Source organism: Calliopsis andreniformis, chromosome 3 (genome assembly GCF_051401765.1).
Source record: "Calliopsis andreniformis isolate RMS-2024a chromosome 3, iyCalAndr_principal, whole genome shotgun sequence".
Lineage (NCBI taxonomy): Eukaryota > Metazoa > Arthropoda > Insecta > Hymenoptera > Andrenidae > Calliopsis > Calliopsis andreniformis.
This window is the reverse complement of record NC_135064.1, coordinates 21233037-21250280: the sequence shown is the minus strand read 5'-3', so window position 1 is coordinate 21250280 and position 17244 is coordinate 21233037. Positions and strand designations below refer to the sequence as shown.

General features: G+C 31.1%; 4 protein-coding genes across 9 annotated transcripts; 2 read left to right on the top strand and 2 right to left on the bottom strand.

Moving 5' to 3' along the window:
• Positions 1 to 93: 93 nt before the first annotated feature.
• Positions 94 to 13933, bottom strand: LOC143177585 (zinc finger CCCH domain-containing protein 10). 2 transcript variants are annotated; one of them, XM_076375610.1, is made up of 5 exons: positions 13795 to 13886; positions 3830 to 3885; positions 3120 to 3724; positions 2372 to 2657; positions 94 to 2190 (listed from the first exon to the last, which is right to left on the bottom strand). In XM_076375610.1, the coding sequence occupies exons 3-5, from the start codon at positions 3647 to 3649 to the stop codon at positions 1720 to 1722; spliced, it is 1287 nt and encodes a 428-aa protein (XP_076231725.1). In that variant the 5' UTR covers positions 3650 to 3724; positions 3830 to 3885; positions 13795 to 13886; the 3' UTR covers positions 94 to 1719. The 2 variants fall into 2 exon arrangements, with proteins under 2 accessions (XP_076231725.1, XP_076231724.1); XM_076375609.1 differs by lacking the exon at positions 3830 to 3885 and having other exon boundaries at positions 13795 to 13933.
• On the bottom strand, positions 4193 to 8741 carry Slmap (Sarcolemma associated protein). Its single transcript, XM_076375608.1, has one exon. The coding sequence runs from the start codon at positions 8221 to 8223 to the stop codon at positions 5866 to 5868; it is 2358 nt and encodes a 785-aa protein (XP_076231723.1). The 5' UTR covers positions 8224 to 8741; the 3' UTR covers positions 4193 to 5865.
• LOC143177586 (G patch domain-containing protein 11) lies at positions 8733 to 11478 on the top strand. Of its 5 annotated transcripts, none has more exons than XM_076375613.1 (4): positions 8733 to 8856; positions 10118 to 10386; positions 10461 to 10752; positions 10883 to 11478. In XM_076375613.1, exons 3-4 carry the CDS (start codon positions 10533 to 10535, stop codon positions 11413 to 11415), a joined length of 753 nt encoding a protein of 250 aa, XP_076231728.1. In that variant the 5' UTR covers positions 8733 to 8856; positions 10118 to 10386; positions 10461 to 10532; the 3' UTR covers positions 11416 to 11478. The 5 variants fall into 5 exon arrangements, with proteins under 5 accessions (XP_076231728.1, XP_076231730.1, XP_076231729.1 ...); XM_076375614.1 differs by lacking the exons at positions 8733 to 8856; positions 10118 to 10386 and adding exons at positions 9084 to 9218; positions 9549 to 9626; XM_076375615.1 differs by lacking the exon at positions 10118 to 10386 and having other exon boundaries at positions 8761 to 8856; positions 10446 to 10752.
• On the top strand, positions 11624 to 15544 carry Burs (Cuticle-tanning hormone bursicon). The gene is made up of 6 exons (XM_076375616.1): positions 11624 to 12016; positions 12094 to 12218; positions 12314 to 12467; positions 13856 to 13968; positions 14536 to 14661; positions 15282 to 15544. The coding sequence occupies exons 1-6, from the start codon at positions 11896 to 11898 to the stop codon at positions 15429 to 15431; spliced, it is 789 nt and encodes a 262-aa protein (XP_076231731.1). The 5' UTR covers positions 11624 to 11895; the 3' UTR covers positions 15432 to 15544.
• The last annotated feature ends 1700 nt before the right edge of the window (positions 15545 to 17244 follow it).

The window sequence follows — 17244 nt, the reverse complement described above, 5'->3', positions numbered from 1 at the left end:
TGCACGAAACATTTATGTAAAAATCAAGGCCTACAATAAATATCTCATTTGTGATAAGACATTAGCACTTTTTTAAAGAATTTAAGATAAGAAGATTATTTATCGCTTTAATGAAGTGCTTATTAACATAAAGTTATACATTTGTATGCATATATAAAATACATGAGTACTTATTGCTCAATTTCTTATACTAATTACGTAAAATATATACACATGTATCAACCCATGACTAATATAACGACTTGAAAACAGATACATGTTTATTTGGTTTACAGGATGCACATTACAATCTGTGTACCTGATTCTTATATTTATGGGTCAGGCTTATATTCGTAGTCCTTACTTTCCGCCACCTGATCCCAAAGCCATTCACTTAAGTAAATCGTAAAAACACAAAAGACCACGATAAGTACTTAATTTATTAAAATATCACTATTTTATAAGAATAGTTAACTTACTTATTAAAAATGGAAGTATAAAAATTTTATCCGAAAAAAAAACCGAGGAAGCAATAGAATACTATTTACAGCATTGCGTACAGAACAGTCGTAAGATTCACCACTATTTTCAGAGCAACGGTAAACCTTAGCTTTAAACTACTACTACAAGGTGTTTTAAAATAATGGAACAAGTCAAAATGTGTTTTTTACTTGGTTTTAATCTAAAATTTCATTTCTGAGATATAAACAGTTAGTCGACTTGCACAATATACGATTTGAATGTTAAATAAGTAAGCATTTAATATTTTATGCATACACTCATGAACACTATTATTATTATTTGTGATCGTATAGTTAGATATTTAAAATTATAAATGTAGTTTTCGTGCATGAAGAATGATGAATGTCGCTGCAGATATATGTAGCTATATTTGAATCGAGGCAGTCTAATATGTGTATTATCTATGTGTATATCTATGTATGAATATACGCAAATATTGTTGTATATTTAATCCCCTAGCAGTACATACTTACAAAAAATTCACATGTTTTGATTTGTCCCAATATTTTTTAACGCTTTGTATATTTAATTTACATATTTCATCCTATTTTGTACTTATCTTAATATATCACCCTAAATGAGTCATTTCTTATCTACGTTCTTTTAATTTACAATTTTTTTTTTCATTAGTATCTGATTACCTTTTTCTTTAATAATACAAAAATTACCTACAAAATTATTTGTATCTTCACGATACTAGAACATTAAAAAAAAAAAGAATAGAAGAATATAATTTTTAACCATACCACATGGTTTTAGATCAGCATTCTTATTAATCTAAATTTATACACACTTTGGACATTTATTATGTTGCATAGATTATCATACTCGACATTCAACGTTTGCAAACTAAATCACCGAAAGAAACGACAATTTGAAGAGTTCGAGTAAGGGTATTTCATTTAAGCTACACTGCTAAAAAACAGTCATGATCGTTACGTTGTCCTGTACGATAATTTCTACGTTTCTCTACATACAGATCTAAGAAATTGTATTTCTTAATTAGCGTGATATTCTCAACATTATATTTGCTCTAAAGAATATATTTTTAATCAGTTGTAGATGTTCTTATCTTACTCTCTGCGATTCACTGCTGACATTCAAAGGTGTAATTAAAAACGCGTTACTATTATCTTGAAAGACTGAATGTAGAAGACAGCATCCTTAATTCGTCTACATGATTGAGATATTATTTGATGCTATTTTCTCATCTATAACTTACTGCAGCACAGGCCTAAGTTCTTGAGTCATAATAGGATAAGAAACCAACGGAGCAGTGGCACCAGATATCGAAAGAGGTAAACTCGCTGGCTGTTGTGTGTTAGGTGGCTGTTGATTAGTCGCCTGCGGACCTGAACCGCTCATTGTAATCGTTTGTTGAGCCATTGTTACGATAGGTGGTGGCATAGATACTGGTGCCATCGAAACCGCTGCAATAGAGACAGGTGCGACTGTAGCTATACTTACAGGAACAGTCGCAACACTTGCAGTAACTGTACGTAGTGTACCAGCAGCAACTGCTGCGTTAACCATTTGTTGTGGCGTTGGAGCTTGTGATGGTGGAACAGTATTTGTAATAGTCACTGCTGGAACTGTGACTGCTGTTACATTCGCAGTTCGTTTTCCTGACATTCTTAACTGAGCATTTTGATCCAAGAGAAACTCATTAGTTGCTGTTAAATCGCTGACCTAAACAAATACATGAATGTTATATATAGAATATATAATAAAAAAAAGTTATAAGTAGACTGTGAATCTGTATACAATTATGCTAAATTCCAATGTACAAAAAATACAGAATCTATGTAATATAGACAAATATTTGCAGTCTAATTATAAACTTATAGTAGTAAAATAAAATTAAACTAACTTGTTTTTTTAATTCCTCTATTTTCTTTCTTAATAATGCATTTTCATCTTCCAAAACAATTGCTCTAGCTTCATTGCGTGGTATCACTGGGTAATAGTACCCTGATGTGACTGGTTGTGCAGTATGTTGACCTACAAGTGGTGAAGCTTCAAAATGAACAACAGTTTCACCAGAAACTATTCGTCTTTTTGGTTCTGGAGGTCCTATGTAATCAGGAGGATGTGAGGATGTATTATAGCCATTGTTTGTGACTAAATTATGTTGATCTTCAATTTGCCAATGCAAACTACAAATATATATATAAAAATATTATAGAGGACACAAAAAAATACATTCTAAAAGTATCTTAAATGTATACAGGGTGTTCGACTACATGTGGGAGAAATTTTAAGATGCAATTTCAAAGGTCAAAATAAGATGAAAATCAAGAATGATGAATTTTGCTACTTCTCTATCAGGTAAATCATTCGTTGTTTCAATGGCAATGATCATCACTGCGATTCGATCAGCTGTCATCTGCCGCGCACCCGATGCGATCGACATTGTTAGACAGTTTGCCTGATTACAGGCGGATTTCGCCAAATTTTTACTTGCTTATAAATAATTAACGAAATCCTAAACATCGTATCATCATTCTTGATTTTCGTTTTATTTTGACCTCTAGAATCCCATCGTAAAATTTCTCCCAACTATAGCCGAACACCCTGTATAACGTTCATCCAATTAAAGTACATTCAGAGATACTCACTTTCTATCCTCCTCGTATCTACGACTCTCTCCATTACTGTTATTATTGAAATTATGCTGTGGCCTGGTTACATTATGATGGGAAGTTGTTATCAAAATATGCTGTGGTTCTTCGCTCTTCCAGTGCCTAAACTTGCAGTTTGCCCTTTGGCAGCTGCCCTTGATAAAATCCTTGCACATAGGATACTCTGGCTTTTCATTATTATTCTTCAGTCTACTCAAAATATGAGCAGGCAGTTCTCCAGTTGCTCGGAACCTTTTTTCCTCGCTTTCTGTGCAATGCAGGAATTTGCATCCTGGCCAGTTACACATCCCATTTTGGAAGTCATGGCAAAATGTATACTCCTCTACAGGGTCATCCTCGGATCGCTCGTGCAGATATTTGCAACGTTTCCCTCTGTGGCACACGTTCCGCAGGAAGTCCCTGCACACACGTGTGGGTGATGCATCTCCGCTTACATTCAGCGGACTTGCAGTTTTGCTCACTTGCCCGCCTTTCGCGCTATCCGATTTTTTTTTCAGCTTCTTCATCGATGATACATTGCGATCGTACTTCGTAAGTAATTCTTAATCGATCGTTATTATTTGTACGTCACGACGTACGTGCTGGAATTATTAAAGAACAAAGTTATTGCAACATAAAGCGTACATAGAATAAAAATAAACAATTAATTTATGCGAAACAAGATCGAAGGAGTCAGATGTACTAACTTTGTACTTCTTGCTTCTTTCATTGTCAAGTAGCTGAAAGAAACGAATTGATATGGCTGAAATGAAATAATAATCAGACAATTAGAAGGATATCTTTAGCAAGATATTTGAACACTATTTTTGCAACATTACTTTGTTATTTTCATAAAATGTTAATTTAAAAAGGAGGCTGCTGTAAATGATAAAATTAAAAGTTTATCTTCCATCATAACATGAATTTATGTATACTTTGATTCAATATTTTTTATATATAGCATTTTCATAAAATTTAATTGAATGGCTAACCGTTTAAACAATTTATGATGTTTTAATCTGAAATTGGTTTTAATTAGAACTGCGGTTTCTACATTATAAAATTACTACATCGATAGGTATTGATTAAAGGGGATATAAAACATATTTTTAAGCTCGTGTTAGATTTACTGATATTTTAATTTCTCAAACATTTGGTTGAGTCTAATTAATCGTTTTTATATTATACAATGTGTAATCACTGCATAGGTGGCTAGAAAAGGAAAGCAGAGCTTCAGTTAAATTAATTTTTATTTGCTTTTTTTGTATAATGACTATTACATGAGTAGTAAGATTATATTAACAATGTTATGTACAATGTTAACTTATGCGTATAAACCATTTATGATCTAAATATATAGTTTTAATCTACCAAGAAAGTAACACCCATAAACGGCAGACCAATGTTGTTCTTTTTAGAAAATTGAATATACTTCGTAGCGTTTTCTTGTTTGCTAATATTTGTTAGATAAACATTTAACAAGATATTAAATACATAGATTCGGCAATGGCACTGTAACTAAATTAGTTAGAATTAAGAAAATACGATTAATTTTAGTCGTGTTTGTATAAAAATGAATCAATAGAAAAGTATAAGTAGAATTTTTGTTTTAAAAACAGATGTTTAGGCCATTTTTGGGAAAATCGCCGATATATCAATTTGAATTGAGAGCGTATCTTGACCATTTCGCACCAAAAGAATTACCTTTTCCTCCTTGAATTGATTAGGTCGTTCGAATGGACATACTATCGTCATGCTACCAGTAATGAAGTTGCGCATATAAGTAACGAAAAAAAAATTCAAGAAATCATTAAGAAAATGAAACATGTCAACAAATTGCTTTTATATGTACATAAAACAATGATAAAAAAACAGCTGTGATTTTAAATCGATTAATACTAACATTAAATAAACCGTCTTAATAATTCAACGAATTTACAAATGAGATCGCACATAAACGCAATCACTAATCAAATCGAATTAACTGTTTTATGTTTCGAGCACACGTTAATTCTCAACTTTTTAAATAAATATCGAGTATTTTGTTATAATTAGTACGTTCATTCAAAGAAAAATTTAACAAATTGTTCGAGATATTAAATACATTGCAAGGGTTTTTATAAAACCCAACTTTTACTCATAAACCTTCTCTGTAACTTGTGTAATAATACATCTGTGATTGGATGTGCAATAATATTCAAAATGATCACAAAAATAACAACATAAAGTGTACAATATTTTAAATAGAGATTAATACCATATTTTATGATATGATATTGAGATTGGCAGCATGTTGAACATTTTATGTGGTATTGTCTATATGTACCTTCTCTAATATTGTACATTTCAATCTAGCCTAATGTGTTGTTCTATTTACATATTTATTGCTACAAAATTTCAGCTGTAATTTGATTTTGGTTCCTTGTTTAAAATGGTAACACTGCATATTTCTGTTTTATCTTTGTAACTCATTCAAGATGATTTTTCAAATTGATATTTCAATAACAATGTGGGAAAAGTATGTACAATTCTTAATATATTTTGTTCGTATAAAAATGTTCGAATTTTTGTTGATATTACACACCACCCAGTTCTCTTACATATTATTGTTTTTTTTCCCTTAATCAAAAGCCTTTAGTAAACTATGTATTAGAAGTTTATACCTTTATCATATTATTACCAATACAAAAAGAAATGTAATATTAATTAATAATAAAAGATATATACAAAAATGATAATAATATTAGAATATTTTTTCCAGCAGCATCCATATCAACATAATTACAATAGGTGCTACATAATGTATTGGAACAGTATAAGCTGTATTTAATAAATCACCACATTGTGCTTCAAGAGTTGTATATTTCTTTGAGAGTTCTGCTTTTTCTTCAACGAATGCACTATACTTCTCTTTCAAAATAACTAATTCTTCATGGAGCTCTTGTATTCTTTGAGATTCATTCTTGGCACGATAATATAATTCTTTTAATTTCTCTATAATTTCTTCATGAGGTTCACAAATTAACCAATCTTTGAGGTTTTCTAGCTCCTTTCTAACTGCTTGCTGTGATTCTAAGTTGTCCTCAACTTTTAAAGAATCCATAGATCCTATAAAGGTTTGCAATACAAATTCTCTTGCATGTAAACTTTGTTGTGTATCACTTTTAGATAATGGTTTTAATGTTTTAACATATTCTCCTTCTAAATGTTCCTCTTCACATTCTTCAGTCAATTCACTACTATCTTTGCCTGTTTCATCCTTCTTCTCAAGTTGATCAATTTCTACAGACTCATTTAATGACTTAACATTGTTTGTGCTTTCAACAATTACTTCTATTTCTTCATTCTCTTTTGCCTTTTGTACAGCTTGAAGTTGCTGAGAAAGTTCCAACTGTTTATCATTTTCTTCACATGCAAATCGAACTTCCATTTTATATGGTACTTCTTTTTGCTTAATTTCTATAATAGATACCTCGCTCATACCATCACTGCTAATACTGAATATATCATCAGTTGCATCTGAATTAGTATCAGATTCTGAATTAATGTCTGAATTATCTATATTTACATTTCCATTAATTAAAGTTCTTCTAGATGGTGGTGGTAAAATGTATTCTGTTATGTTATCATGATTAACCAATACATCATCTAATTGTTCTTTTAGGAAGGGAACATCAGAATTTGTTAACTGATTTGAATCAATATCTTGAGAGTTAATTTGATTATCCTGTTCACCTTTTGAAGGATAAAGATTAGTTTCTGAATCGATTTCCATATTATCAATATGAATGGAATTCAGTTTATTAAGAATAGTATTAATAGCTTCAATGGGATTTTCTTCACCTTTTATATCCATTACATCACCCATGCCTAATTTTGAGTTCATATCTTGCAAAATCTGCATGTAATTTCTAAGGGCAGTGATTTGCTTATAAATATTAACAGTATTTAATCTGGAATCTCGTAGTCTTGCTTGTAGATTCTTTTCAACTTTAGACTGATCTTCAAGCCTTTTTAGAAGTTCTTGCTTTTCTTGTTCTGCATTTTGTATCATGTCATTCATTTTCTCCTCACACTCTATGAGTTTGTTGGTAGTTTCTTGCAGTTTCTTCTGTGCTTCTGTGTATTTACTACTCAGTTCCTGAAGTTCTGTTTGAGTGTATTTAGCAACATTATGAAGGCTCTGACACTCTTCTTCTGTTTCGCTTAAACGTCCTTCTAATTGAACTAACCTTTGAGATACTTCTAATTTCTCCTGTAATACTTTCTGCAACGCTTCCTTTGCTGCATTTTGGTAATTTGCCTTTTCTTCGTGAAGCTTCACCAATTCATTCCTGATTTTATCTTCTGTATAATTTTTAGAATAAACAGCCAGTTGACTTTCAATAGTTTCCACCCAAGACAACAATCTATCTTCTGCTATTGATGCTTTCCACGATTGATTGGCAGCTTTTTGAGTATTTGCTACAAGTTGTTGAAGATACCCTAACTTAGAATAAAGTGCTTTTTCTCTTCTTGAAACTTCTTGCATAACTTGATTCAGCTTGTATAAATCCTCAAGTGTGACATTATTAATTGGTGATGCAACTGATGTACTAAGACCAGCTTTAGCTTCTTTACCATCTGGCAAATATAACTTTAACGTTGCAACTATACATCCATGCGTGACTTTCTTTGTACTTTCTATCACGTCTACTCCAAATTGCACTATATCACCTGAGCATACCTCCTTAAGTATCGATTCTAAACCAGCAGCACTGAGTCTCTGATTATTAACAAACGTTCCATTACTACTACATGTATCTTGCAAGTAAAACTTCCCACCAGTGTAAGATAGTAACGCATGATTTCTAGATAATACTTTGCAATCAAAGATCGCATTATCCGGATTAGCTCTAGCTCTAGCCACAGAACGACCTATTTTAACAGGTTGCTCCAATGTTAAGGTACGTTCTTCAAAAGGATGAGAATTGTCACGGCAAATCAAGACAGCTTTAGCTGTCATCTTGTTGTTTTGCGCAGCGTTTATATTCAGGTTGGAATTATTCTGACTGGCAGGGAAACTGGCATTTTGTACCCACCCACCACTGGCTACAACCATAGCCGATGCAGAATCCAAAAAGTGACAAGTCCTTTTAACAATAGTTTAGAGCATGTATTGAACAACAATTTAATTATCGACACACCACGATAATGGGGAAGTTCGAAAATCGACAACCACAGATTTTACTGTCATCGAATAGACCCAATGTCTCGGTTTCTCGCGAAACAGTTATTACACACACACCCAATCGTAGAATTCCGCCACAAGAACCGTGCTTTGGCTTTTCGGAGTATGCGGTTATTACGAGAAGGGCTGACATACGAATTCACATGTTTCCACGATCAAAAAAAAAATGTTCGTTGCTATTCCATCGGTCTCCCAGTATTCCTTTTCCTATTTGTCATGGAACTGCTCCCACGAATATTTCAATCGCACTTTTCAATTAACGAACTCCAGAACGTTCCTCTGTTCTGCGATCTGTCGGGCCGAGAGTTCTCGTCAAAGTGTAATATGCAATCAGAATGAGTCTTTGGAACGCGCTCGGTACAGTGAAAAGATATGTTTCCCTGCGCAAGTAGCGATGAGCGTACGCTTTCACACTTTCGTCCTTCGCACCAGTTCTCTTCAACTTCGGAGCCTTCGACGGTCTTGTCCGTGGAAGTTCACTAGAAGAGCGTGAAACACGCAGAGGTATGTAATCAACAACGCCCGAACTCAGCGGATCGAGTAATGTTATGATCAACGAGATAGACCAAGACCAAAAATATCGTTCTCGAACTATGTATTGGGATTGGGATACAAGTGGTCCACGTTCCTTTAACTCAATGCTATTCAGTTCCGCGTTTCGCTGTTTATCGACCGGCGGCAGTATAGTCATCTACACGAACACGACGGTGTAGCAAATTGAAAGTAAGCACTTTGGGGCGTGCTACATCTCGACGTGCACTGTCGTATAGAAATGCTTAAAGAGGGACACTCGGGAAGGCAATTACGTTCCCTTAAAAATAACTCGCTACTGAAAGCCGTAATAATACCGCATGCATATTAACTCAGTAACGTAACTCAATATTATCGAATCAATTTTTGAGCATCTTAGAAAGAACTTTAAGGGCATTGTACCACATTCCAAAAAGATTTTTGCGAACCTAGTTTTCCTATGGTACTTACGGAAAAGATTTCCAATTTGTGGTTCTGAAAACACTGTAACGAATATTATATTCTTGTAATTGTAATATTTGTTGTACCAAAATATCGGTGCTGCCGTTACAAAATGAATATTTTAGATTTAGAGTTCTCATGATTTTACATTGTAAAGCAATTTTCTTCAAATCTTTTTTGAAACATTCAGCCAATATGCTATAAAAAAATTTGTTTTCTTATAGGTATTCATGGGCATTGGTTTACACATCATTGAACTTAGATAAGTTGCAAAGGAGTGGAATAATGTCGATATAAAAAAGGTGTCTTTTTAGATTTTACCCTTTACTGAAAATGTAAAATAAAAGCCTTTACATGGAACGTATTCGATGTATTTTTAAGATTACTAATACTCGATAAGCTATTACTCAATTAAAAAATTTGTTTTATAAATAGGATCAACGTTCGCGTATTTTTAGAATGCAAATCATAGATGCAACAAGAATATGTATTTGCAAGCAGTCCTAACTTTGTAACCGTACACTCTATGAAGTATTTTAATCGACATTTGAAATTACTGTAGTTTTGCCAATTTTTTGCAACAATTCTTTTTTTTATGTGAAAATCCATTATTCTTACTTTCTAAATACATTAAAGAATATAATGATATAATAAAATCTTTCGAATGAACAATCATTAACAAAATTATCGCATAAATATGAATTTCTTATTTACTTATGTCATCAAACTCGACTGCCACAGAAATATTTTCAGAAATCGATATTTGACGTTAATGAATTTCCTCATCCTCAAGCATTCACATCCTGACGTCTTTTGTGAAAACATATGAAGGTCAATGTTTTTCAAATGTATGCACTGTCTGAAGTAACAATGAATATAACCTCAAAAGGAATGCAGGAGTTGTAGGACAGTGAATTTCGTCATTTCTAATGTAATTTACGTATAGTTATTTATAGAATGTATATCATTTGTGTAACATAATCTCTTCTCGCGTTTTTGTTTTAAATATTTTGTTAACATCACCCAAATAAAAAATTAAGCTACCAATCAACTTATTAATGTGTACGTAATTCATACACAAACGCGTTTGATTACGTGCGCTGTCTAAACAAGTTAATAAGCATCATTAATTACAGGTATTTGATTTCAACAGAATCATATCAGTAAGAAAACACTTTTTATTAGTGATAGTAAAGTAATAAACAAAAATGTCAGATGATGAAGATTATATGTCAGATAAATTTTTGCAAGGAAGTGAGAAATCTACTTCCTCAAGTCTTATATACAAATATGCTGATAAAAGAAAATTTGAGCTCATGAAAAAGAAAACTGAGACTGATACAAAGTTAAAAGAAAATTCGATAAAAAATATTGAACATGAGAAAAGAGAAGCAGGTTTATCATCAGCAATTACAAGTGCTAACAAAGGTTTGTTGTTATTTTTAAATAATTGCAATTACCAATTTTTGCATACTTTTGAATGCCAGTTAGTTAAAAGTGTCAATTTTAATATTAACACTTTTTATATTCACTCACAGATACAGTATTTCATTTTTAGGTTTTGAAATGCTTATGAAAATGGGGTACAAGCCAGGCCAAGGAATAGGTAAAACAGAATCAGGAATAACTGAGCCACTTGGTCTTGAAGTGAAGTTAAATAGACATGGTTTAGGGAAAAACACTAACAAAAAGGAAACAAAAGCTAAAGCCAGTTCAGTTAATGATAAACTAGATAATAGAAGCATGACAGATTATCGGGGCAGAATGGCACAGAAAAAAGCAGAACAATTACTGAAAGCAGATCTGCATAAAAGTCAGAAAATTTGTGAACAACTAGATAAACAACAGAACATAGAAGAACCTATGGAAAGTTGGTTTTGGTTGCCTCAAGAGACAGAACAAGAAGAAGAAGAAGATGATGAAGAAGAGGATGATAGTGAAGATGAGGATATTCCTATTAATGAAAAGTTGGAAATTCTTACAAAGTATTTAAGAAAAAAATATTTTTACTGTATTTGGTGTGGAGTAGCATACCAAGATGAAGATGACTTAAGAGATAACTGCCCAGGATGGACAAGAAATGAACATTAACTGTTTTTCTACTTAAATTAATTGAAAATGCAAGTAATAAAAAGAATTCTTTCAAACTTTCAATACCATAGTCCTATTTACGTTAGTTACTATCTTCACAAATATGTATAAGGTATATAAAAGAGCTGAGTATCTAAGTAATATTAGTCATGTTTCTTTACTACAATCACCTACTGTGCATTGAGACATAAAAAACCCATTAGAGTCATAATGCAAAATACTGAAAAAGTAATGCCCCCAAGCTAGAAAAAATCTAACAGTGTACAATGTAAAAGCAGGGGAAAGTTATCCTGCTTCACCTATGCTATTATATCCTAGCAGGAGTTCAGCACCCCCAAGTTATTACATACTGGAGGGAAAGCTACCTATAAAAGCATCTGTTTGATTTTCCGTTCTTTCATTTCAGTCCAGATCTTTGATCAAACCTTTATCATATTACGACGGATTACATAAAAAATAAATACCGACGAACGTATAACCATGTACATATTTATGATATTCTTGTCATCGATTGTATTCATTTCTACTAACAGTACAATTGCTCAAATAATAGATGATGAAAGCTGTGAAACACTACAGTCAGAAGTACATATTATAAAGGGTATTATTTTCAATTTTAACCTAACCATTTAAACAATTAAATTAAGAAAAATAGTAATATATTTACGTTCTCTTTAGATGAATATGACGAAATAGGACGTTTAAAAAGAACATGTAGCGAAGATATACCTGTTACAAAATGTGAAGGATTCTGTAGTTCTCAAGTACAACCAAGTGTTGCTAGTACTACAGGTTTTTCAAAGGTGAGATTTTTAAGGTCCATAACGTATAGGTTTTCGAAAGTAATAGTTTTTTTATAACAAAAACGAAAAAAACAGACAATGCTTTTTACTTTTAGGAATGCTACTGCTGTCGTGAGAGTTACTTAAAGGAAAGGCTTATTACTTTACGCCACTGTTATGATGCGGATGGAATAAAATTAGTTAATGAAGAAGATGGAATAATGGAAATTAAAATACGGGAACCAGCAGAATGTAAATGTATTAAATGTGGTGATATATCTCGATAAAGCTAATAGTGAAAAATAAATGATATTATGCAGCACATCTTGAAATTATGTAACAGAAATTATAAATTAAAAAAATTCGAAATAAAAGTAGAAGTACATATTCAAAACTGATTATTTTCCTTTTTCTATACCCTTTCACCCATACATTATATTAAGAAATTTAAGTCGAAAAATAAATAAATTTCAATAATAAAATTTCATTAAGCATAACAATTATATCATGCAGCGAATCATACATTAAAAATAAATTATTTCTCCCTGTAACACAATATTTTTTCTTAACAACTGAAAACTTTTTAGTAAAATTATAATTAATAATTCTAAGATGCAAATGCTATATTGCAAAAAATTTAGAAAATGTGCACAATACAATATGTAGACACTAATTACAGAAGATATTACTATTTTAATATCAATAAATTACTATTTAATTATATTAAGCAAAAAGAGAATAAAGCTCTTAATACTATGAAAAAGTAACTAATAACATCATATTTATAGTTTTTATGAAAATAGTTATACTCTTCATTTCATGAAGCAATTAAAAATTAGAAAATATATACTCCTTATATTTTGTTTATTATGTGTCCTAATTATAGTAATGAAACTTTTTAAAAACTATTACATCTCCAACTAAAGATAATAAACTTTAAAAATATTATCCAATAACTTTTTGAAGAAAACAATGTTATTTAATTAACTTATTGTTACATTCTTTTCTTCACTTGTAAAAATATTTATTTATTATTTAGAATTTATAAGTATAAATTATTTAAACTCTAAACTATTTAAACTATTGTGTCATTTCAATGTGAAGTTTTCATAGATATGTATATGTAGATACTTACATGCACTCTAATACTAACAGCTAACAATAAACAAATTGTAAGTCATACACAAATTACAGAAAATAAAATGTAGATGATAAAATTATTAAAATGTATATAATAGATTACTCTCATATGAAAAAAACAGTATAAAATAAAATGTTTTGTGTACTTTAAGCTAAAATATGTCCTTAAAAATGCTTCAATATACTTTTATATACTTAATTCTCTCCTTAGTTCTATTAACATAAGTATCAAAAGAGAAGGGGAAGAACATGGCCACCTACAGGGTATAAAAGGGTACAACGTGAAATGTATAAGCACAGTTAAGCATTAGAACCAGAAGGGGATGTACTGTGGTAGAACTATGCTTCTGTACCATATTGGTAAATTTATGTTATTGAAATAGTATTATAACTGAAAGTTTAGCAACAAAAAAGCAATATGTTTTAAAATGATACAAGTCTAAACTTTTTTACTCACAATATAGCAGGTGTTGGTCTGTTAATATGTCTCCTAAACGATACTGCAAAGGCAATAGTAGGAGTCGATGAATGCCAGGCAACCCCGGTCATTCACTTTCTGCAATATCCAGGATGTGTTCCAAAACCAATTCCCAGTTATGCATGTAGAGGACGCTGCAGCAGTTATCTACAGGTAAAAAACAAATAATACTCACATTGCTGATAGATTAAAATTGTAATCTTTATCACAAATACAATTTGAGTTCTAATAAAACTTAAATATCATTTCCCTGCAATAATAATAAAAATATCAATAAAACACATTAAGGAATATTTGTTTTGTTTCTAATACTAGTTTCTTCTATATATTTCTTATACCAATGTAGCAACATAATTCTTTAAGTTGTATTTTAAACTGTGGTTTGACATTAGATCTTCACATTTGCGTTAAAAATATGTAGAAAAATTGAACATTTAATTATTTAATTTGTAACGATATTATTTTGTGCAAGTATATAACGCATATTAACAATAAATAAAGATCACTACATATTGATTATTTAATATATGCATAGAATAGCATAAGTGAGTCTTGTTATTTGTGTCATTTACATTTTTTACGTACGCAAAATTAAGTACTTCGTTTGTATTCATAACATTTAGATACTACTATTCTTCTACGTTATACATTCGCATATTTTAAGTAAAGTGAAAAACCAAACACATACCAGCAACTATTTATTCGTACCTATTTCTACAGGTGTCCGGATCAAAAATTTGGCAAATGGAGAGGAGTTGCATGTGTTGTCAAGAAAGCGGTGAGAGGGAGGCCAGTGTATCCCTATTTTGTCCGAGGGCCAAACCAGGCGAAAAGAAATTCCGAAAGGTTAGGTTATTATCCTAAATTGACCATGGAATTTCGAAGACGGTGGTCGAATGTGAAAAATTAACGAAGCGTTGACCGGTTAATCACTTTCACACCAAAATCGAGAGCGAAGCTTCCGACACCACGAGTTTTCCACAGCCATATTGTTTTCGTCTAACCGACCAGTAGGAAACGCGTAAGAAAATGAATGACGCGCGCGATTTGAATCGTGTAAGCAATACAATAGCTCCCCTCGAGAATGCCCTCAAATTGTGTGTCAGTTTATAATAATCGTGTGATTGCTGTGATTTGCTGTAGAGCTATTTCTATTTGGCTATCAAAATAATCAAAATACTTATCATACTATAGGTTCAGGTTTAGGTTCCAACTTTCTTTATCTTGCTTTTTTTTAAATTACAAAATTTCTTCACTTCATATTAAATGATGGCAATCAAAGAAGCAATATTTGAGCCGCTCATTTACCAAATCAATTAACTTCACAAAACGAAAATATTTATATTTGTTTTAAACATAAAAAGTTAAGCATCAAACAAGTGCTTTGGCACTTAAATTTTAAAAAATTCAAAAAGTGAAGATAATCGCAAAAAGTATGTAGGTATATCTTATGAATTGTATTACAGGTAATTACCAAGGCTCCTTTGGAATGTATGTGTCGGCCGTGCACCAGCGTTGAAGAATACGCAATTATTCCTCAAGAGATTGCTGGATTCGCTGATGAAGGTCCATTTACGACATCTGCCCATTTTAGAAGATCATCTGATCTACAGTAACTATTTCATCTAATTGCGTAATAAAAATATTAAATAAAGGAAGCTTAAAAAGACAGAATATTTATTTGCATTGTATAAAGAATGATAAACGTTAGAATCATTATGAATATGTATAAAAAACTGAAAATATAAATATTCAATAAAAAATAGACATGGCGTTAAATGTTATTGCTTTAACATAAAGTAAGTTTTTTTTCAAAAATCTACTTAAAAAATAATTTTTCATTGAATATTGTTGAATTAAAAAAGGAAAAGTTAGCGATTATTCAAAAAAAATATTAAAAACGTTAATTAACGTTTTGGTGGATGTATGTACATTAGAAGCCTTATTAGTTTGTTATAAATAATTTCAATTATATTACATACATATAAAATAACTACATTGTAATAAATATACAGTATAGGATATTACGCATGTTTAGTTTCTTAAAAATGCGTATTTATGTAATACAGTATGCGGTTATAATTATTGCATCTTATCCTTACATTGCATAGCATTACATCCTGTCAAGTATACATTATCTACAATCCTTTAAATTTTAAGTGTATCATATACTAACGTTTATTTTTTTTAATTAGTTTCTTTTGAAGCTCTTTACCTTTACATGTATTTCGTTTCTTTTTTTCGTGATTAATAAAGGTACTGTATGGATAATATTACGAAAAAATATACAGATTACTGATTTAGTAAATGTTTCTCTTCGGCGTCACGATCAATGCACCTAGTAGAAAGGCAAATATTCCAGAAAAAAAATCAACAACAGTTTGACATGGAGTTCTTTTTTATTTTTTCTTTCTTTTTTGTATAGATATGATTTATCATAGAAGTGTGTATGTGTGTATTTGTGTATTGTGTCTTGAAGTTTTCTTTAAGTGATACTTTATTTATATTATGTATATGTATATTAATGTTAAACGTAAGCACACGCAGATATATGTATAAACTGCAATATATACGTGCGTGTTCGTACGTAAAAATCGTCGGCACGTTGTGCCGCATGCACTTAGAGACAGCATAATGAAGCTGCTTTCCCTTCTACGTCTCTGCAATCTGTCCAACTTCCACTTACAATGTTTTAATTCATTCAATATTTACAGCAATAATCTCTTTACTCGTATTTTACTTATCGACATGTTTCCAACAACGTTTCCTTATTTATTTTAACCTTATATAGATTACTTTAATTCTATTTATTTACCACTTCTCGAGTGCATCTCACGTTTTATCTCGTCGAACGACACATTTCACTGGTGAGTGAAATGAGAACCTTCAAGGAGATAAATTTTATATAAATCATTGCTGTTGAGTTTTTCGCATTTTCCGCACTCTTTTTATGCAGTGTATGTATATTTTACTTTTACAGTGTGAAAAAAGCAGTAGCAATGGTCATATTTTATTCTCCTTCATTTTTCCTTTCCCCCTTTACCAATTTTCCTTCATTTTCATTTTAGCCCAAGGCAATACCGTAAACATTTTCTGTTTTTTAAATTTTCGCTGACACAAGTGATCACAGAAAAAAAATTGTTTAATTTTTAATTTAAAAAAATTATATAATTAAAAAACAAAAATACAAAAATACGTAAAAAAAGAGTACATACAGCAAAAAAGTAACGATTAATTAATTAGATAATTGAAATTTTAGAAAAATGATATCGACAAAGAAAATCTTGTGCCCAATGAAATATCTTTTAACGAGAAAGAGATTGTAATTTCGTAGCATTGGTATATATACGTATGTTCCGTATTTTTAAAGCACACATATACACGTGCGCGTACACGTACATATATATGTGTATGCATAAAAAGGTATAA